Source organism: Pseudorca crassidens, chromosome 17 (assembly GCF_039906515.1).
Source record: "Pseudorca crassidens isolate mPseCra1 chromosome 17, mPseCra1.hap1, whole genome shotgun sequence".
NCBI classification, from domain to species: Eukaryota; Metazoa; Chordata; class Mammalia; order Artiodactyla; family Delphinidae; genus Pseudorca; species Pseudorca crassidens.
In genome coordinates, this window is record NC_090312.1 from 29,017,929 (window position 1) to 29,040,022 (window position 22,094).

Consider the following 22,094-nt stretch of genomic DNA (forward strand, 5'->3'; position numbering starts at 1 on the left):
ACGCGCAGGCTCAGCGGCCATGGCTCACGGGTCCAGCCGCTCTGTGGCATGTGGGATCTTCCCGGACCGGGGCACGAACCCGTGTCCCCTGCATCGGCAGGCAGACTCTCAACCACTGCACCACCAGGGAAGTCCCTAGAAGTAGTATTCTTAACCACCTACATTACAAACTCTGAAATGGGACTTATGAATTAAATAGTGAACAATGAGTTAGATTTGATGGGAAACTCCTCAATTCTTGTTTCTTAAAATGAAATATCCCTAAACTAAGTTCTAAACTTACTCTTTTATTTCAGAAAAGCTATAAATGAGGACTTTCTATTCTATTTGTAAGCCCTGTCATTATGCTGCTTTTTAATTTTGCCATTATGCAATTCCGAGGGCAGAGAAAAAAAGGGCACTTATAAAGCTAAGTATATATTTCACACTTCCTAATGTCTGCAAGTCTATTTTTAACTTGGAAAATGACAAACCCAAAATGCCACCTTGAATTCTAATTCTATACTGAGTCACGATCTTAACATAATTTAGCTGTTTCTTGTCATAAATTACTATTTGTTCCCTGATGAGCATCGACTAGATCCAATTTTGCTATTGCTTATAATTTGAACAATAAAGCAAAAATAAGGCTCCTCTTGCTTCCTCTCCCCACCAGTATTCTTGGTGTAGCTGTGTTAGTTTTGTTCGTTTTATTTCTTATTTGCTAAAATATATAATTAAACAAATTAAGGGTTATAAGCAGCCTCGACTGTAGAATGTCAGACATGTAAAAGGTCACGCTAATCATCACTCGTACTATAATTTCCTTCCTCCCTTTTATTCAATCATTACTAACAATTTTGCTCCATGGGAGCCACTGCCAAGACTGTAAGATGAGAAAGAGTTCACTAGCTTCCTTCAAACGTGTCATTTGGTGGCGCCAAACAAAGAAGCTCATTTACATGTTTGCATGCGTTGATGTATTTAGCTAAAGCTCTCATTCAGAGGTTTTCAACTGACTTAATAGCAGAATGCTTTTGTCAAACGAAATCTTACATGGGAACTTAACCGTGAAAATGACTAAAATCTTTTATTAGTATATATTCATACTTTTTCTCATGGTAAATTCAGTCAGTGGAAACTCAACACACTGGGGGTCAACCCAATGTTAATATTTGTCAAATACATATTCGGCTGTTCACGCTTCTTCATTCTAGGTTTCAAATTTAAATTAAATAGTGTGGACCTTCTGAATCATCCCTTGTTTACATAGTTTAAAAAAGTCTCTATTCTAAATCGAAATTAGCGGGTCCAGAAGACATCATACCTGTGTCCTGTGCTTGCAATTACAATCTCATCTCCTGGTTTCCACGTTACTGCTTCGTGTAAAATCAAAGTCCTTTCCCCTGCCTTTGCGGTATGAGCCAAATGAGTCCAAATCACAGGAACAGGCAGACCTGGAGCCAACATACAAACCGAGAATTTCCTCAGATGTGTTTTCTTGGCTATTGAGAGTTTCATGCATTTTAATCTTTGCCTGGATTGAATCAATTTTGAGAACGTTCATTTTACCTTAGCATCTTATACCTTTCTCAAAAAAGAAACATTTAGAGTGCTTGCTTTATAAAAGTAATAATCAGGTTTGTAATAACATGTATAGGTCTATACGTTTTTAAAAAATCCTTCTGCAATGACATATCCCATTTATGATAATCTTTAAATGAACTCAATATAAATTGTGTGATACTACTGTTAAAATGGGCAGAGGCCTATTATCTTTGTCATTGTTGATAGGAATTGCTTAAATTGATAATCTGGAGACAAATGAAATGTATAAATTTCTGAAAATTCTATTAGTGTATAGATTTAGCATAATGTAGGACATTTATGATCATAGTGGGGTATCATCCTTATATACTCTAAACTTATAAAAGAGGTAGATTATTGCAATATAGAAGACTTCATATAAAAAGGATTCACACCATGCTTCCTTTAAATAATGCTACACTGATACCTCAAACATGATCATTATCATTTTTATTTGCTGATAATTTTCCACAGTACATATAGTTATAGAACAGTGCAAATATAAATTTATAGTTATATTTTAGAAAGAGCCCATTTTAAAATACAAATATAAGAAGTTATAATTTCTGCTTCTAGACTTAATGCCTTTTTGTTTAGATAGATGAATAAAGAAAACAATCAGTATGAACTGTTTCAAGTGCTAAATTAGGCAAAGGATGTGAAGGAAGGGCGTCCTAGGAGTGACCTTGGTTGTGAGTCTTGGTGGTCTGTAGGGGTTGACCTAACCTGGATAAAGGAGGGAAGAGACAAAGAGGGGTAAAGAGGGAACACGTAAAGACAGGAGAAGTTTGGCAAGGTTTCATTTAAAGAGAGTTATCAGGAGGATTATTTCTGGCTTCCTGGCTAGTCTCTCCTGGACCAGTTCCTTGAATCCTTTCGGCCCGTACCATGCAGATCCAGCATTCCCTCCCGCACAGCCAGCGTCTTGGCTCCATATACCGGGAGCTCAGGAGATCGCAGGTGCCCATGCAAGGTAATGACCGCCTTGTGTTGAAATGGGGAGGCTTCCGTCCCAATCTGCAAGGGATTTCACAAGCATCATTCAGAAAGTAAAACTCATTATCCACAACTCTAATCATTCAAAAGGAAATTCTTTTCTTTTCTCCCCTCTCTTTTGAGAATCAACTGTTCCATTCTCAGTATCTTTCCTCCAAAAGATAAACCTTACATTTTCCAGTCAGCTAAATATACGATGCCAGACCTTTGGAAAGTATACTGATTGACTTTAGCCACATCTCAGAGCTAATTTTTTTTTCTGCTCTATTTACAATTCTGCTCTATGAAAATATGCTTTATCTTCCCATTAAAAGCACACAAGTATTCTAGGGAACTTTTAAAATCCAGAAAAAAGATTTTATGCTAAGAACAGAGACCTACACAAAGATAAACTAGTGAGAGTTTAGCGTAATTAACTGTCCATTTTACACATAATATTTTAAAAAGAAATGGAGAGGTTAGCAATGAATACAGATCAAGTTCTCTCGTATACCTGAAGAACGCCTCCATCTGTAATTAGAATATTTTCTGCCTGAAGTTCAATGTCAGCTTCATCAAATATTAGAGTTCCACCTAAAAACCATACAATTTTGAAATATATCACAAGGAATAGTCTTATTAAAAGCTATTTCTTAAATTATACACTAAAATTTAACTTCTTATTCCTATCTGCTGTCACTATGCATGTCACTTTACTTCAGCTCTTTGGCAACATGAAGTATAAAAACTTCAGACAAGGGCTTCCCTGGTGGCGCAGTGGTTGAGAGTCCGCCTGCCGATGCAGGGGACACGGGTTCGTGCCCCGGTCCGGGAGGATCCCACATGCCGTGGAGCAGCTGGGCCCGTGAGCCATGGCCGCTGCGCCTGCGCGTCCGGAGCCTGTGCTCCACAACGGGAGAGGCCACAGCAGTGAGAGGCCCGCATACCGCAAAAAAAAAAAAAAACTTCAGACAAGACCCAAGGAGCTGCTAGGAAATCAAACCCCAGGGCAGATTATTCCCCCTTGATCATTTGTTATTTTAAATGTTATTAAATAATGCAGCTACATGAATTCTAGTTCTACAAACACAGGACCTCAAAATATAAATTAAGAACCAAAAATTAAAATAAAAGAAAAACACTTTTCATAAACTATTGTAATGCCAACATTAGGTCTGAACTTTTATCCACTAATTTGCACTAGCAACAGCTATAGCCTGATTAGCATTATTAAAGAACGTGCTGAGATACATTTTTTAAGAGACTGATGTAAATTTGTGGACAGTGAAACTTTACCTGTCCAAAGGTTCAGTAGTTAATAACTTCAAATAACTGAAACACTGCTGTCGTCCCAGAAGTTAAAACAAAAACAAAGCGCAAAGGCCTATGAACAGCTAAAACCATTATGGCAAAGTTTATATACTAAAGCCTCAAGTGTTTTACTCTCGCCAATTATTGTTTCTTTTACACACAATTGTCACAGTTCTGGTTATTTAGCTTGCTGTATTAAAAATAGGATATTAAGAAGCAGAGAGAACTTCGTGTAACAGTTGAAAGCAGGTTCACAGGCAAAGGTTAAATCACAACCTGGCATCCAAGAGGAGTCAGGGGGTCATTAGTATAGAATTTAACAAACCTCTATGATTTTTATAACCCCTAGGACCCACTATACTAGTGTTTTTCTAAATGGGAAATACCTTGTTACTGTTGTAATCCACTCCATGTTCATTGGCATATACACACACACACACACACACACACACACACACACACGGTTATTGAAACAAAAGTTTCATGAAACACTTGACTTTAAAAGACGCTTACCCATATAAAAGATGCAGTACACTCAGATATTTTCTTTTTTTTTTTTTTTTTGCGGTACACGGGTCTCTCACTGCTGCGGCCTCTCCCGTTGTGGAGAAACAGGCTCTGGACGCGCAGGCTCAGCGGCCATGGCCCACGGGGCCAGCCGCTCCGCAGCATGTGGGATCTTCCCGGACTGGGGCATGAACCCGTGTCCCCTGCATCGGCAGGCAGACTCTCAACCACTGCACCACCAGGGAAGCCCCCACTCAGATATTTTCTATTCTATTTCATTAAAAGATTCTGGTTGCAACGCAATAAAAAAAATCATAACCACAAATGGATTATAATACTCAATTTAAAGAACTCAGTACTAAACTCTGTATTCAAAACCTGATACAACTATGGATGTTCATAATCATGAATTTTGATTAAATTAACTTCACAGAACCATTTCACAGGCAGAGTCTAATAAACAGATTTTCAGAAATTTACCCTGAATAAGCAACATTTTCAGGATAGGAGTATTCTGATCCAGCAAAATTGTCTGTCCTTTTGTAATAACAACTAGTGAGCCTTCCTCTGGGGGCGATGCTCCTCCCCACGAGAAGTTGGAGGACCAAGCATCAACATATAGAAAGTCAGCATTATCCTGTAATAGAAATGAGAGACTTTTAAATTTAGAGGTTTTATCACAATTCTTCATTTAATTCCTCAAAATGAAGAAATCTAAAACAATGAACATTTTCATTAAGTATAACCTACTTTAAATATGTTAGAGCTGCCTGTTGATTAATTTCACAATAATAAAAAACTAAAAAAGCTATTACCAATTACCCTGCAATCCAGAATAATTAGAAATCTGAAATAATAAAATTTTAGTAGCAAGCAAAAAAAAATAACCTACCTTAAATTTATTATAGTCACATCTTAGTTATTTTTTGGAGACATTAACAAAGTAAAAGGTCCATTAATGGGACTTCTCTGGTGGCGCAGTGGTTAAGGATCCGCCTGCCAATGCAGGGGACACGGGTTCAATCTCTGAACCAGGAAGATCCCACATGGCGTGGAGCAACTAAGCCCGTGCACCACAACTACTGAGCCTGAGCTCTAAAGCCCACGAGCCACAACTACTGAGCCCACGTGCCACAACTACTGAAGCCCACGTGCCTAGAGCCTGTGCTCCACAACAAGAGAAGTCACCACAATAAGAAGCCCGCGTGCCACAACGAAGAGTAGCCCCCGCCTGCCACAACTAGAGAAAGCCCATGCGCAGCAACAAAGACCCAACACAGCCAAAAAAAACCCCAGCAACTCCATTACCAATTACTTCACCTCCCATAAGGCTAGTTTTTCTATTGCTGAGACTACTCTATCCAACAGCACTGTTACCAGTTTGGCCATGCCGATGCTTCTGATGTTGACATGCACTGGAGCCCACCCTGAAGGAGTGTGGGCGTTTGTCATGCAGATGATATATGTCTTGTTGGAATACTCAATATCACATTTGGCTTCAGCTATGGTAACAAGAACATCCTGTATATTTTCACTGTAAAGTAAAAAAAGGAAAACAAAACATTGGTGTTTTTCTCAAATGTCTAGGTCCCATTGTCAAACCCTATTATTCATATGCATTATTGTAAAACTAATGATCTTACCTATGAGCTATCAAAGTGCAGACTGACACTTTTTTTCAGTAGCAAAACTTCAAAATATTCGTTGAGAAAAAAGTAAACAAAGCGATTAAGAGGTCAGGAAATAAAACTGTACAAACTAGCAAGTACTGCAGTGCTGGAGAAAAACTGCTTGGGTTCAAATTATTGAGAAAGTCTACATTGGTCTCCAAACAGTCACCTATGTAAGACACTTTCAGCGATTATCTTGCCTATGTGACATTTTTTGTCACATTCACAGACTTTGGAATTTAATCTCCATGTAAAAATGCAAGTCCAAGGTAGTTACAGGTACTTGAGGAATTAACATTGCCCGCTATGATTTAAATGATCTGGGGTTTTGAAGTCAAACTTAATGTACTTGAAGGATGATGATAGGGCAGTACATAAAATTTGAGCCAAAATAATGAATATGTTTATGAAGAAGGAACCTAAACAGTTACAGTGAAATGGATGAAGAGATGTTTCATTGAGCCAATGAAGCAGATGATGGTTGGAGATGAGATTCTGGGGAAAGCATTAACAGTAAGGTGACTTATACTTGTGATGTTACTTACTAAGATCTGGGGAAAGTTATTTAGCCTCTCTAATTTTAGTCTTCTAGCCATAAAATGGTATTAAACAATACCTAAGAAGGTAAGGCAGGAAGTTTCTATGGGGTAGGAAGGTTCCTGACACAGAGTATGTAGTCAGTAAATGAAGTGTGGCTTTTGAGCAGGTGGGTAGACTTTACATGACTATATTGGCGCACGAGAAAGCAGGCATAACGGCTGGAGCCAGAAAGATTCACCGATGTATATGCACGTGAAGACAGTACCTGAAGCCTGATCCCAGGACTGTAAGTCTGGTGCCCCCTGCTGTACTGCCTCTCCTGGGAGCTATTTCAGTGATGAGTGGAGTCATTGACATGGTGTATATAAAAGGAGCCGGGGACTGAGATGAATTCTTCCCATTGACCACACTCACTTCACAGGCTTGCTTGGGTCCCCTGCCTATGATAAGAGGAATCAAACTGAGTTCGATTCTGCCATTAGGCCCTTATTCACGTCCAAAACCCCCAAATATTTTTAATAACATCTTCCTTTTCCCAAAGTCACTTTCACAGGCTCTATGTGAAGTAATAAAGATCTCTAGCAATAGTCAAACACATCACAAAATTCACGCACATTATCAACAGGGGAAAAACCCTTAGATCCTCCCTCAGAGCCTCTTATTGTAGACAATTCTACAAACCTGCCTGTTTGGTTTTCCAGTGCTAGAGGATTCAACACTGCAAATTAGAGAGGACGGAAAGAAGAACGGCTAATAGCAAGCACGCTGACAGCTGAAAGTGAGGTAACAGACAGAAAAGCTACAAAAACTCAATACAAAAACGCTGAAAAAAGAAGCGGAGCTACTGTTAAGGTAAACAAACCTTGACAAATCTTTATAGCATCACTGCATTAAAAAAAAAATCAGAATACAAACTCTGATGTTGAAATGATAAGTAAGCCCGGTCACAAAAGTGTTACATTTTCTTCAGTATTCTTTAAGAAGTCAGAAGAAGCAAAAATGTTTAGAAAAGCTTCATCACATTTTGTTAATGTTTTAAAAAATGTTTGTCCATAAACCATATCCTTTATTCATCTATATTATTCTCTTTAGTTCTTCTTAAATTTTGTTAGATAATGAAAATCTGCTGTGTACTTAAAATACCAGATACTTAAACTTCACAGTAACCCACTGAACTAGGGTTAATATTGTCTCCATTCAATAGACGGACAAACTGAAACAGAGAGGAGTTAAGTTACTTAGCTGAGGTGACAGTTAGTGGCAAAACAAATTCAGGGGCTCCTTAGAGCCCAGGCTTTTAACCACTAAGTAAAAATAAATAAGAGTAATAATAATAGAAAATCACATATCATGTTTCAGATACCATTCTATCCACTTCACATACATTAACTTATCAAACCTCACAATAAGTAGGCTAATGTGATCATTTTCATTTTACAGAAGAGGAAACAAAGACACAGAGAGCTTGAATAACTTGCCCAAAGACACAGCTTGCGTTTGAATCTTGGCAACGAATTACCAGAGTTCACCCTCATAACCATTATGCTATCCCCCCTTTAAGGGAAAGTTAATACTCCAATAGGAACTAAAAACATGTTCTCCGTTTGGCATGCTCTTTATGTGATAAACTGAAAAACTGCAGTTTACTAAAAACAATTCAGTTTAACCCAAATGTCATGAATCTTGGAAAATATTATAAGCCTAGAAAACAAAATTCTGAAGCAATTGCTTAAAATCAGGAAATTCATAAAGGTGATTCAATTGCCCCAAATGAACACAAAAAATTGAAAAAAGAAATTCAGACTGATCTCTATAAAATTCAACAGTTCTCAAAGACTTCCATTCTTTCTTCTGACTACTTACCATTACTAGGTGGAACTTCACATAATAATGTTGTGCGATTAGATTTCAGTGTGTCGACTGCACATTTGGAGCTACAAACTAATACAACTGAATTCTGTGGATTAAACCCAGTGCCTGTCACAGTCATGGTTTGACCACCACCGAAGCTCCCTAGTGAAGACATATAAAAGGGAAAGACAAAGTTAATGAAAAGAAAACCTCCTCTGTACATATATTTAACTTTATTTTAACACCTGAAATGGAAGCAAGTTTCATTAAATGAAAAGGTTCGCAGAACTAAAATTATTTATATTATATTATATTATATTATATTAGTGCAACAGAATCTCTTTTGATTGTAGTTTTTTAAAACCTTCACTGAGTAAATGTCACATCTGGTCATTTATTTGAACTACTTCTAGGAACTAAAATTTTATTTAAAAGAAATGTCACAAAGAATTTGAATAGTCAAAACACAAATGTAAAGCTACCATTTTAGTTAAAAGCACATTGGTTATGCTTAAGGTTTTTAACCACTAAAATAATTTTCAAACAGAAAAAAAATACTTATTTAGATAGACATAATTACAGGCCAGTGATATCTAAACATGATTTAAAAACAATTTCCAAATAAAACCTGGACATTTTCAATAATACTAAATTTTAAATAAATTATACAGCACAAGAGAAATATAGGCATTAAACAAATATTTTGAAATGATTGATACCCTTGCATGCTTGTTAATTTGATGCATAAACAAAAATATGTTAGTGTGTTATAGGAACTACACATTTTAGCAGGGTTTGAAGAATATGTTTCTTTCTAAATAAGTGTTTACTGAAACAATATAAAATATTTCTAGGTTCTGGTACATTCATGCCTACCTTGGCTTGGATGGATATTGTGAATAGTAAGTGGGTACTCAAAGACGACTGTGGACACAGCAGAGCCTTTTGTCTTATGATGCATCGTAACAGGAAAAGTGCCACCAGCATGATCTCCAGCAATGCATTGCAATACAGTATCATTGACCATGGTCACATTACACTGAATGTTATCTATCATCACTGAAATTTCCAAGATATCAATACCAAAATTTGACCCATTGATCTGAATTTCAGTCCCTGGAGGACCTTAAAAACAAAAAGCAAACCATATAAATATAAATATATACCTAAATTCCAATACTTGCACATGCATTTAAAGATATACCCATGTACTTACATAAACAAAATAATATCCAGTATTTTAAAACTAATATAAATACCAACAGTACATGTCATGTCATATACATTTTGGCTATAATTTCATTGCACCCTATGGTATCTTGATTATAAGATATTTATCTCAATGTTCATTATTTTCTAGCACATCTGTCCATTCTACAGATGAAAGTTGTAAGTTACTAATAATTCAGGCTAATGGAAAAGAGAGAAGATCTAGAATGTCTGGAGAATGAATGAATGCCTGAGCAGTGGGTGGTGGGTTAGAGCATATTTAGGGATGAGGTTTACTTTTTAAAACTTTTGGTACTTTCCTGATATTTGCAACTCTTCTGATGAATGGACTATTTTTCTTAATTCAAATATTTTCAATATATATGACTTGATAAACAAATTATGATATATAAATAATTAGGTGTAAGATAGTAAATACAGAAACAAGGAATTAATTTAAAGACTTAAAGATGAATGTTGATGTTAATGCCTTGAATAAATGTACATAGAATAAAGTATCTCAATCCTTCTGTGCTCTTCCTTCCTTCTTTTGACAAAAAGCATTGAGGGCATTACACACATGGAATTTTTCACAGGGCATCCAAACACAGACCTACGTACCTAAATAATAAGTGAATAGTTATTAATCAACATAACTTGTTACAAATGCAGAGTCACCACGTATTAGTTTGCTTTTAATTCAAGTAGTAACAGTGAAAATAACTAAATAATTGACCATAGTAAGTGTCACTGAAATGTAAGTTGCCATTTTAAAGACCATAGATATTGAGATCTTTCATGTTACGAATAGTTTTAAGATACAAGATTAAAAAATGTTTTCAGGTCTGAAGTTTTTAATCTTCTCTGGTATTTTCACCTTTCATATGGAAGTGTTCTAAGTGTGATGTATACCTTGCCTCTTCAGTAAATAAAATATTGGGTGGGCCAAAAGGTTTGAACGTTTTTTTCCGTAAGATGGCTCTAGTAGCACTTAGTTGTCTTTAACTTCATTTGAAACAATTTTGTTAGACTGTATGTGACAGCTGTCATATCAGCGTGCATTTTAAAAAAGACATCAAAATTGGTGAATTTTTGTGTAGCCATTTTAATATTGAAGATGGAAGAAAAAAAGCAACATTTTTGGCATATTATACTTTATTATTTCAAGAAAGGTAAAAATGCCAACTGAAACGCAAAAAAAAGATTTGTGCAGTGTATGGAGAAGGTGCTGTGACTGATCAAATATGTCAAAAGTGGTTTGCGAAGATTCGTGTTGGAGCTTTCTCTCTGGACAATGCTCCATGGTCGGGGAGACCAGTTGAAGTTGATAGTGATCAAATTGAGACATTAATTGAGAACAACATTATACCATCCAGGAGACAGCCGACATACTCAAAATATCCAAATCAAGTGTTGAAAATCATTTGCACCAGCTTGGTTATGTTCATCGCTTTGATGTTTGGGTTCCACTTAAGCGAAAAAAACCTTTTTGACCATATTTGCACATGCAGCTGTCTACTGAAACGTCACAGAAACGTTCTGTTTTTAAAACAAATTGTGATGGGCGATGAAAAGTGGATACTGTACAATAATATGAAACAGAAGAGATCGTGGGGCAAGTGAAATGAACCAATACCGACCACACCAAAGGCCGGTCTTCATCCAAAGAAGGTGATGTTGTGTATATGGTTGGAATGGAAGGGAGTCCTCTATTATGAGCTCCTTCTGGAAAACCAAACGATTAATTCCAACAAGTACTGCTCCCAATTAGCCCAAGTGAAAGCAGCACTCAATGAAAAGCGTCCAGAATTAGTCAACAGAAAACACATAATTTTCCATCAGGATAACGCAAGGCCAAATGTTTCTTTGATGACCAGGCAAAAACTGTTACAGCTTGGCTGGGAAGTTCTGATTCACCTGCTGTATTCACTAGACATTGCACCTTTGGATTTCCATTTATTTCGATCTTTACAAAATTCTCTTAATGGAAAAAATTTCAATTCCCTGGAAGACTGTAAAAGGCACCTGGACCAGTTCTTTGCTCAAAAAGACAAAACGTTTTGGGAAGATGGAATTACGAGTTGCCTGAAAAATGGCAAAAGTAGTTGGAACAAAAGGGTGAATACGTTGTTCAATAAAGTTCTTGGTGAAAATGAAAAATGTGCTTTTTATTTTTACTTAAAAACCGAAGGCACCTTTTGGCCAACCCAATAGCTCAGTTCTCACTTGTCTACAAGTCTCATCTATCTTCAGATACATTGTTTTGAAAGATACATTCAAAGAGAGATGAGACAGAAATGGTTCATGGAAATAAAGAACATATGCCAATATGTTCTTCATTTGCAATGATTGCAAATATATGGGAGGAAGTATGCCATTGCTACTGTTAATATTTGCTTTTTAAAATTCTAAATGAGAAAACTTGATGTCTAAAAGAAAATTTCAATAGCAAACTTCTTGAAGGCACAGAATACATCTTACCCAAACCTGATACATTTCCTGGCACTGTAAATTAACAATTAACAAAGACTTTTTTAAAAGGCCAACATTTAATAAGTTCTTCATTTTATTTATTTTTTTAAAAATATTTATTTATTTATTTGGTTGCACTGGGTCTTAGTTGCAGCCGACGGGCTCCTTAGTTGCAGCTCGCTGGCTCCTTAGTTGTGGCAGGCAGCCTCCTTAGTTGTGGCATGCGAACTCTTAGTTGCGGCATACGCGTGGGATTTAGTTCCCTGACCAGGGATCAAACCTGGGCCCCCCTGCATTGGAGCACGGAGTCTTATCCACTGCACTACCAGGGAAGTCCCTTAATAAGTTCTTTATTAAAGGAAACTTTTAAGTTGCATTATATGAATGAGATTTTTTAACCTTATGAGGAAGGTATCTGCATGTGTAAGGAAACTGATATTTTAAGAAACTCGTCCAAAGTTTCACCACTGGAAAGTAGAAGAACCAAGGTGTGAATCCAGGTATTAAGGCCATGTTCTCAGCCATTAGACGATAGCTGCCTCTTCAGAAATCATTACATAGATGATAAGCATTCCAATAGCTTGAAGATGATCAGAAACAGCATAACATAATGACAAAGGATCAGGAAGACATCTCAATCTATTCTTAGCTCAGAAGACCAAGTCATATTAAATAATTAAGTAAATCCTATTTTATAATATTTTTTCCACCTGAATGGGCCAATTACCCCCTTAAAAGGAATTCTGTTGTATTAATAAGTTAATAATCATTGTAGTTTCCTGGAAACAAGATACTCTAAAAAATTCTCAATGTTAATAAGATGAACTACTTACGAATTTTAACAGGTATTGCCTGTCATATTAACATTAATGACATAAATTAATGACCAATTTTAGTCCACAGGCATCCATCTATTTCTTCCTCATTTTGAAATTTAGGTGAAGTTAATGAGGATTTTGTTTTAAAACAGAAATGGGAATTTGGCCAAAAATTTTATCCCAAGAATGTGCAAAAAATAATCACACAACAGAGACTACACAGAACTCAAATCCCATGTATTGACTAAGAGGGTTTGTCCAAAAACACATCCTAAAAATCATTTGTAAACATTATTCCGATTCTATGCTAGTAAATATTACTGATCATAGTATATCAAGACACCAAAAAAGCAGGTATTGGCCTACCTGTACTTGGGGTAACTCCTCTGAGAAGTGGAGTATCTTCCAAGGCATACGTAAATGACAGAGGTGGATAAGCGACTGCATTCACAGAGATCTTTACACTGACCCTTCCAGCTGTCCCTGCTGGGGTACGGCAGTAGACTTCACTGGAATTGACAGAAATAATTTGGCAAGGTTCATCCCCAACAGTGACTGTGGTGTTGCCTGGATAGAAGCCATTTCCAGTGATCATCAAAGTAGTGCCACCACCGATGCTTCCAGAAGTTGGTGTGACAGATGCTACTGGGGGGCTGCTAACAGTAAGGTTTCCCAGAGCTAAGCCTTTCATTCCCACCACAACACTAAGAGGATAAATTCCAGCCGGAAGAGGAGTCACAAGAACAGTGATGTTCTTTTCATTAACATCAATTGCTCTAAACTGTTGGTTTCCAATGAAAACAGAAACGTCCTCCAAGATAGTGCCAAAACCTTCTCCTTCAATAAGAACTTTTACAGATCCTTTGATGGTGTTTGGGGAGATTCTTGTTACAAAAGCAGTGATGCTTTCTAAGTATGAAAAGCTGCAGTTCCCCTGACACAGGGCAGGCACTCCGTGGATCAGAAGATTTACCTTCACAAGCTGCTGCGGAGCAGGAGATGTTTCACATTCAATGGCTGTATAATTCACTGACAGAACTTCACATGGAAAATGACCCATAAGGACTTGTACACCAGCAGAAGGAACTGCAAATCCAGAGCCTTTTATGGTCACTTTTGTCATTCCTGTAGTTGACCCTGCATTTGGTAATACCACGTCGATGTTTGGCAAAAGTACAAATCGCCTATCAAATTCACCGGACAGTGTGTTGATAGCAGTGCCCAGATTGTAGACAGTTACTGTGACAATTTCCCTGATGCCAACATCCATTGAGTTTTGAGGGTCAATATGACACACAATGGAATTATTACTACTTTCTTCTACAACACAGGGATAGCTACCAATTGTAACCTGAAAATAAAATGAACATGAAAACAAGTCAATACATTACTCTAGTGTGAATTTAAATTTTGTATTAGCAACAACTAAATTTAAAAATTTGGGGACTTCCCTGGTGGCGCAGTGGTTAAGAATCTGCCTGCCAATGGAGGGGACATGGGTTCGAGCCCTGGTCCGGGAAGATCCCACATGCCGTGGAGCAACTAAACCCGTGTACCACAACTACTGAGCCTGAACTCTAGAGCCCTCGAGCCACAACTACTGAAGCCCGCATGCCTAGAGCCCCATGCTCCACAACAAGGGAGGCCACCGCAATGAGAAGCCCGTGCACCGCAACGAAGAGTAGCCCCCGCTCTCCGCAACTAGAAAAAGCCCGTGCACAGCAACAAAGACCCAACGCAGCCAAAAAATCAATCAATCAATAAATAACTTAAAAAAAAATTGATCAAGTGCAAACTTTTTTTTCATGAAATTAATTTGGGGGCTGATTAAGGCATATCTTGGATTAATCTTAAATTATGATCATACACAAATGTTCATAGTTACATTATTGATAATAGCCAAAAAGGTGAAAGCAACCCAAATGTCCATGAACTAATGAATGGATAAATAAAATGTATACACTATGCAGTGGAATATTATTCAGTCATAAAAAGAAATGAAGTACTGCTACATGGTACATCATGGATCAACCTTGAAAACATTATGCTTAGTGAATACAGCTAGTCACAAATGACCACATATTGTATGATTCTATTTATAAGAATATTCACAATAGGCAAATCCACAGAGACAGAAAAATTAGTGGTTGTTTAGGGCCAGGAAGTACGGAGGGGTTGGGGGTAATATCTAAGGACTGTGGGGTTCCTTTTTGGGGCAAAGAAAATGTTCTAAAATTGACTGTGGTGATGGACGCACAAGTCTACGAACATACCACAAGCTTCTGAATTGTACACGTTAAATGGGCGAGTTGTATGGTGTGTGAATTATATCACAATTAAGCTGTCATAAATTAAACTACGAGGTTATGGATGAAACATCTTCCTTTCATTGTGTATACAGAAGTAAAAAGGAGATCTTTATATTCTTACCTTATTAGCACATGTGAGATTACTGAAGCCACGTCCAGTAATTGTTATCAATTCATTTAGTGTTCCAATGGATGGACTAATGTTGCTTATAGATGGTGAAAAACAACTTGAAAGCTCAAAAAGCAATCTATCTGAATGTGCAAACCCGGTACTGTTCAGGCCACACAGGGGTTCTGTCGCCAGGCAGCCTGTCACAGAGCTTCCCAAGCGCAAATTCATGGGTCCTCCTTTAGACAAAAGATTGCCTGTAAGTCATGGATAAAATTCTAAAACAAGAATTGTTTTCAGACTGCATTACTCTAATTTTGATGATGGTGGTTTATATTCTGGTAAGTCTTTTTTTCCCAAATGACAAGAGGAGACCCAGGCGGTTCAAAGTTAAAAGAAAGACCTGGACAAAGATGATACAGTAAAGAGTGAATAAAAAATTAATTTATTTTTCAATTTGTCTAAGGCCAGACCCTATGGGGAAAATAAAACAACATCATCTCACATTTTAATGTATTTTCAGGCATTTACAGAGTATCAGAACTTTTTCACATTAACATCTCATTTGAGGCACATAAGGATTCTGGGAGACTGACAGGACAACATTAACATGATCCCCTTATTTTATAGAATAAATTCTAGCCTCAGAGCAGTCCCGACCTATTCAGGGTCATGCAGCTAGTGAGAGACAGTTAGCCCCAGTCATCTGCCTCCTACTCCAGAAAGGTTGCATATACCCTGGGTCACCGAAGTGACAGGGTTTCTACCTTTAACCTTCTTACCCTGAGCGTATGTGGCTTCAGTGCCACCCACAAACAGGTGCAGGGGAATGTGCCTGGTTTCAGCTGGTAAAACGTTAATGACTCCTTGGAGAAAAATGGAGTGGGCCTCATCAACATACCCGCTGCTATAATAATGGATTCCAGGTGAAGTAAATTGGTAAGAAAATGAACCTACCATAAAATGAGATTGCACATAATAAATACAAGCAATTAATGCATCTTTGAAAAGAAATTTGAAATAATCATTCAAACGCGCATGCAGGCAACAGGTTTCTTATTTTTCATGCATGTGGTATTTCAACAGGAAGTAGTAAGGAAATGACTATAAAACAACTATAAAATGTCTATAAAAGAACTGTCTTGTATAATGAAATTACATTCTAGGAAGGCAAGATCCAGCATTAATTTTTCTAGAGAAACCATGTTAAATCTGGCATAATTCACAGAATCTTAAAGAAAAACTCAACATGCAATGAAAAACAGTTTGTGTTCATGAGTAAAAAGTTCAAACTGCTACATGTGTAGAACAAAACAGGCAGTCTAAAAGGCACACTGTACACTAAGTTGTCCTAGAAGAAAGACTGATTTTAAAGCTGATTCCAATCAACAGAAGTTCATACTTGCTATCAGATTGGTATGATTAAAACACGTACTTCAATTTTTGTATTTTGCTTGTTTCAATATATTTTTCTGGTTGATTATTCCAGAATGAATAGAGATATTTCTGATATCAGAACTCATCTCTGATGTATAAAATACCTTGCTGACATTCATTTGGAATATTTTATAAATTTGTAATATTTTTACTATAGCAATAAAATGCCAGCTAAATCATTTTGTGTATTTGTATATATTATTTATGCAAAAGTATTTTAAATCTAAACAAATTTCTTTTTATTATATCTGGGAAAAAGAAGCATGATGCAAAACGCAACAAAGCGGAAACATACCTGATGCAGATTTTTCTCTTCTATTGGTAAATCCTTTGCCATCATAAATTACACTTCCAGGACTGGAGACAGAGAAAACTCTATATCCTATTCCCCTGAGATATGGATGTGCTTGCCAATGCCATGTCACTGTGTCTCCCACAGACACATTTAAGACGGACGGTGACCAGGCATAACCTAATCCGTGTACTGGGAACAAGAATTGAGTCATATTTTTAAAGAAAAAAGGAAAAGGAGTACAAATTCTTACAAATAATTATCTTTGAAAATATTTCCTTTTTATACAGCCACGAGTGAAAAAACTTTTTAATTAACATTGTAAAACTTTTACATGTCTACTTTAAACACATAATAAAAATAAACAGAAATAATGGAAAGTAACATAATGAGAAGCTAAGGAAAAGATAAACCACACAACTCCAAAACTGATGACCGAGAGGCAATTTGAAAAAAATCAGAGTCAATAAACAAGTTGTTCAGAAATGTCACATGGAATATTTTTAAAAGCTCTGATCAATTTTTTTTTTTTTGTGATACACGGGCCTCTCACTGTCGCGGCCTCTCTCGTTGTGGAGCACAGGTTCCAGACGCGCAGGCTCAGTAGTTGTGGCTCACGAGCCCAGCCGCTCCGTGGCACGTGGGATCTTCCCGGACCAGGGCACGAACCCGTGTCCCCTGCATCGGCAGGCAGACTCTCAACCACTGTGCCACCAGGGAAGCCCTCTGATCAATTCTTTAAACACAAAAATTTTCTCAGGCATTGAGGCATGCAAAAATCTATATAATTTCTATTTGAATATTTATTTAGAAACCCATAATGGAAAACAAACTATAGTAATTCAGGAGGTTCTATACCGCAGTAAAACCAAGTGGCAATTCCTGAACTTGGAAATCCTAAGCCTAGCCTTCTACTGCTTGCTGATTCATTCTATATGTGGCCCCCTATGTCAAGTGGATAAATTCTAGACAAACTATCAACAACTTATACAAAGAAATAACAATAATTATTCTCTGAATACTTTGAAGTATTATAAGTAAAAATCAAATTAATTCCAAGGTAACATGTCTCCATTATTTACAGCAGATAAATGTTGTCTGATACCTGAATCTTCCCCACTGTTGGTAATCCTGAATACTTTCTCTGTTGAATGAACAATACATTTTATGACATTTTCTGATGATGCTGTCACATTGCAAGGGAAGGACCCTAGAAAGAAAAAGGATGGGGGAAAAAACATTTTCTCAAATAGTTTTTGTGAAATACAGAGAAGAAGTATAATTAGTAAGTAGTCAAGGCCCTACAAAAGCTCCCCATTACATAGTAGGATCTTTGGTACTTTTTTCTGATAGCAATCATGTTTGAGTACTGACTAGTTTTAGAACAGAGACCTCTCCTTTTTTAAAGTGTTTTATACACATTAAACATTTGGTAATTATTTATTGAAATCAAAAGCAGTTATTTAGTTTATTTTTACCACCTAACCAAATACACTTAACCTTTTACATGCTAATAGAAAAACAAAGCTTCCATGACTGAGAGTATTTGTGTAATAACACAGCACCTACAGCACATCATTTAAGATGAGAAAAATGATAACAGCCCTCCTGTGAGGATGAAACTCTTACCCAAAAGCACAGTGTTCTCAGCTAGTATTGTGCTGAATCCCAAACCCATTATAGTGATTTCAGTTCCACCATATAAGGAGCCCTTCTGTGGAAACATGCTGGTCACTTGCAAAATATACTGTATAGAAGCATTTAATTTGTCTCTGTAAAAGAAAAATTAATAGATATTTCAATGAGCATTCCATGGGGTCATGTTGTTAAACTCTTCTTAGGACCTAATTCATTTAAGAGGAAGTACTTGAATATTTAATAAAACATTACTTTCTCAAACTAGATAATCTGATAATTATCATGACCTCAATTTGGTTGGATCATATACATATATAATAGTTGTTTCCCTAAATATGAAAATAACATTTCTGAAAATCCCATGGCAGGAGAATTTGAGATGGAAGAACTTAAAATACTATGGGAAAAATATGGTTATGAGAACTGAGGTCACAAGAAATACAGGAAATCCTTTAAAATATTTTATCTAGTTATTAGAATAAAACATAAAGGCATAAAAAAACCCCAAAACCCCATAAAGGCAGCATTATCTATAAAAAAGAACAGCAATGAAATTCCATACATTTAATATAAGTAAAGTTTTGTGCAATTAATTTGAATTTATCATTCTTCATTTGTTGAAAACCTGTCATGATCTCCCTTCCCACTATTTCAAGGAGAGGATTTTTAATTTATTTTGCTTCGTTACAATGTATCTGCTAGGAGGACATCAAAACGTACAGTGCTTTTCTGACCCGACATATAGAGTTGACTTCCACATCCCAGCTCCCACCATAACTTAAATGAGTCTTTGTGTTAATTTTTATCTAACTTCCTCATCATAACTGAATTGGTAGTTTTTGAACCACCACCCAAGTACCCAGTTTTGTATGCTGTCAATTCTGCCCGTTATATCATCAAGCCAAAGCACAAGCCAACAGCTCTTCTAGAACCATGTGAGCTCTGCCCTGTGAATCTAAGAGGGGATGTAGTGCTGAAGTTTATGTTTACTGTTGCTCTTCTTTCTTCACCTCCCACAAGACTCCTCTACAATGATCTCTCCTTCTACTCTGTCATCAGTTTTACTTGTCTTTTTTTTAATCCCTAAATTCCAGTTTTCTCTTTTTCTAAGTGCTCTAAACCAGTAACTTCCTTATGCCAGAACTAAAATTTTACCAGCTGACAAGCAGCTTCAGGGAAGAAAATACTAAACACCTAGTTAAAGGAAAGTCAGAGCTGGAGGAGGATTCTCTCCACCCTCTCCTTCACCTGGCAGCTCCCACCCGTTTCTTGGCTTACCTGTCACCTTTTCAGAGAACTCTTTCCAGTCCCCAGTCCCTCAGGAAAAATTAGCTCTATTATATGTTCTTGTAGCACCTGGGACCTCTTAGCCATAGCTTTTTTCTCACTTATAATCCAGTTATTGATGTAATCATCTGTTTGAAATCTGCCTCCCCAACAAAATTGTGGGCACCATTAAGGTGGGGGACACATCCCTCTTATTCCCCACTATAAATCCAGCACTGAGAAAGTGCCTGCCCCCAGTAACTTCTTGATAAGTATTTCCAGAATGAATGAAAGTCATGTGACATATACATAAACCTAGTTCTGCAGAGAAATCTTACAACCTAATCTGAATGGTATTGGTCTCAAACCTAAGCATCATACTGTATGTTATGAGAAATTTTCAGAATCTTTTGCAAAAGGAATTGTAGAAAGGTGAAGAGAGCAACTGAAATATGATAAGGTTAATGACTATTTCTCTTCCTATCTCAATATATTAGCACCATGTGTTCCACAGCTCTGTCAAAGTTTATGGTCATTACCATACCTTGTTGACGCAAAACCCCAGTTTCTGACTTCTACACAGATATCATGTTTTCCAGGAGACAACTTGGGCAAAAGGCATCTAATATCTGTGAAGTTCCAGTGAAGGACCTGGCAGGATTTTCCTCCAACATAGACCTCCATGTTTTGTGTGAGTTCATTTCCAAAGTTATAACCCTTAATTGTTAAATTAACTTCTCCTATTATTTTAAAAGAAAAGTTTTACAAAAAGAGTCAATGTATTATCTAGCGCAAAATTTGAATATTAAGTCAAGCAACTCATCTCTTATGTTTCAATGGATTTAGGAAATCCTAACACTTTCAGAGGTAAAAGAAAATCAATGAAAGAGTTGATAGCTGCCACATGGAGATAAAATTCATGTTTAATTGTTTAACAGGGAAAAATATGGCAAAGAACTTTAAAAATTAATATTTTTCTTATTATTGCACATGCTCAAAGTGATATAATAAACAGACCAATTTATGGTTAAAAAAGAAAACCTGTGACAGGTTTTGCTTTAAGAAACACAACTGCAGAGAAACTGCTTCAAAAGCTTTTTTAGAAATGGTATACACATACATATATATCAAATGACTAATCTTATTGAAGAATTTCTTACCTAGTATTGTCCGTACTTTGGGACTAAAATCAGTTATAACTGGAGTCTGTAAACAATTATAGCTATAAGCATTCTTTGCCATGGCTTGAAATCCACTGGTAATAACTGATATATCAACTGTACCCTCAATTCTCTGAAATAAGAGGAAAACAATAAAACAATTAGAAAATATTAAATGTTGAGATACAGAAATTCAATGGCTAAAAACAAATAGAATTATTCAAAATAAACTTCCAAAGATGTTTTTTTCTCAAAGTCATGAATCAGAGTTAACTATCAGATATTTAGAAAGTTGTGGTGTCAAATGTAGGTTGCATGTTTGAATTCTTTAGATAAAGCTATATGATATAGTGGTTTTGTGGGTATTTATGATCAATTCAAATGCATTTATAGTATCGGATTTCCCAGGGTTCTGCAATATAGTTCAGATATTCTGGACAAGTGAGCCTCTCTCTCTTTTTTTGAAAAAATAAATTTATTTATTTATTTACTTATGGCTGCATTGGGTCTTCCTTGCTGCACGCAGGCTTTCTCTAGTTGCAGCAAGGGGGGGGCTACTCTCTGTTGCAGTGCGCGGGCTTCTCATTGCGGTGGCTTCTCTTGTTGTGGAGCACGGGTTCTAGGAGTGCGGGCTTCAGTAGTTGTGGCTTGCAGGCTCTAGAGCACAGGCTCAGTAGTTGTGGCACATGGGCTTAGTTGCTTCGCGGCATGTGGGATCTTCCCGGACCAGGGCTTGAACCCGTGTCCCCTGCATTTGCAGGTGGATTCTTAACCGCTGCGCCACCAGGGAAGTCCCTGGACAAGTGATTCTCTAATTAATAAAGCATACGATACTTAAAGTTTTGAGCTTTTTGCTCTTAAAATAGGCTTGAATGTAATTTTTGTTCCTCTTCATGGACAAATGACATTATTATAAACTTTGCTGACATAGTTCCAGAATCCAAGACTAAAACCTAAGAAAAAT

The 22,094-nt window shown here is 36.8% G+C and overlaps 1 protein-coding gene across 1 annotated transcript in view; it reads right to left on the minus strand.

The window, feature by feature from the left end:
• PKHD1L1 (PKHD1 like 1) overlaps positions 1–22,094 on the minus strand; it is a 152,541-nt gene that overhangs the window by 65,656 nt on the left and 64,791 nt on the right. Inside the window, exons 31-46 of the mRNA XM_067711478.1 lie at positions 21,131–21,263; positions 20,515–20,710; positions 18,696–18,838; positions 18,172–18,276; positions 17,070–17,258; positions 16,120–16,290; positions 15,350–15,576; positions 13,286–14,270; positions 9,297–9,545; positions 8,433–8,582; positions 6,835–7,009; positions 5,737–5,893; positions 4,840–4,996; positions 3,056–3,135; positions 2,454–2,583; positions 1,307–1,436 (exon numbers count right to left, since the gene is read on the minus strand). Coding sequence (XP_067567579.1) covers positions 1,307–1,436; positions 2,454–2,583; positions 3,056–3,135; positions 4,840–4,996; positions 5,737–5,893; positions 6,835–7,009; positions 8,433–8,582; positions 9,297–9,545; positions 13,286–14,270; positions 15,350–15,576; positions 16,120–16,290; positions 17,070–17,258; positions 18,172–18,276; positions 18,696–18,838; positions 20,515–20,710; positions 21,131–21,263 — 3,377 coding nt within the window. The remainder of the gene's footprint in view (positions 1–1,306; positions 1,437–2,453; positions 2,584–3,055; positions 3,136–4,839; positions 4,997–5,736; positions 5,894–6,834; positions 7,010–8,432; positions 8,583–9,296; positions 9,546–13,285; positions 14,271–15,349; positions 15,577–16,119; positions 16,291–17,069; positions 17,259–18,171; positions 18,277–18,695; positions 18,839–20,514; positions 20,711–21,130; positions 21,264–22,094) is intronic.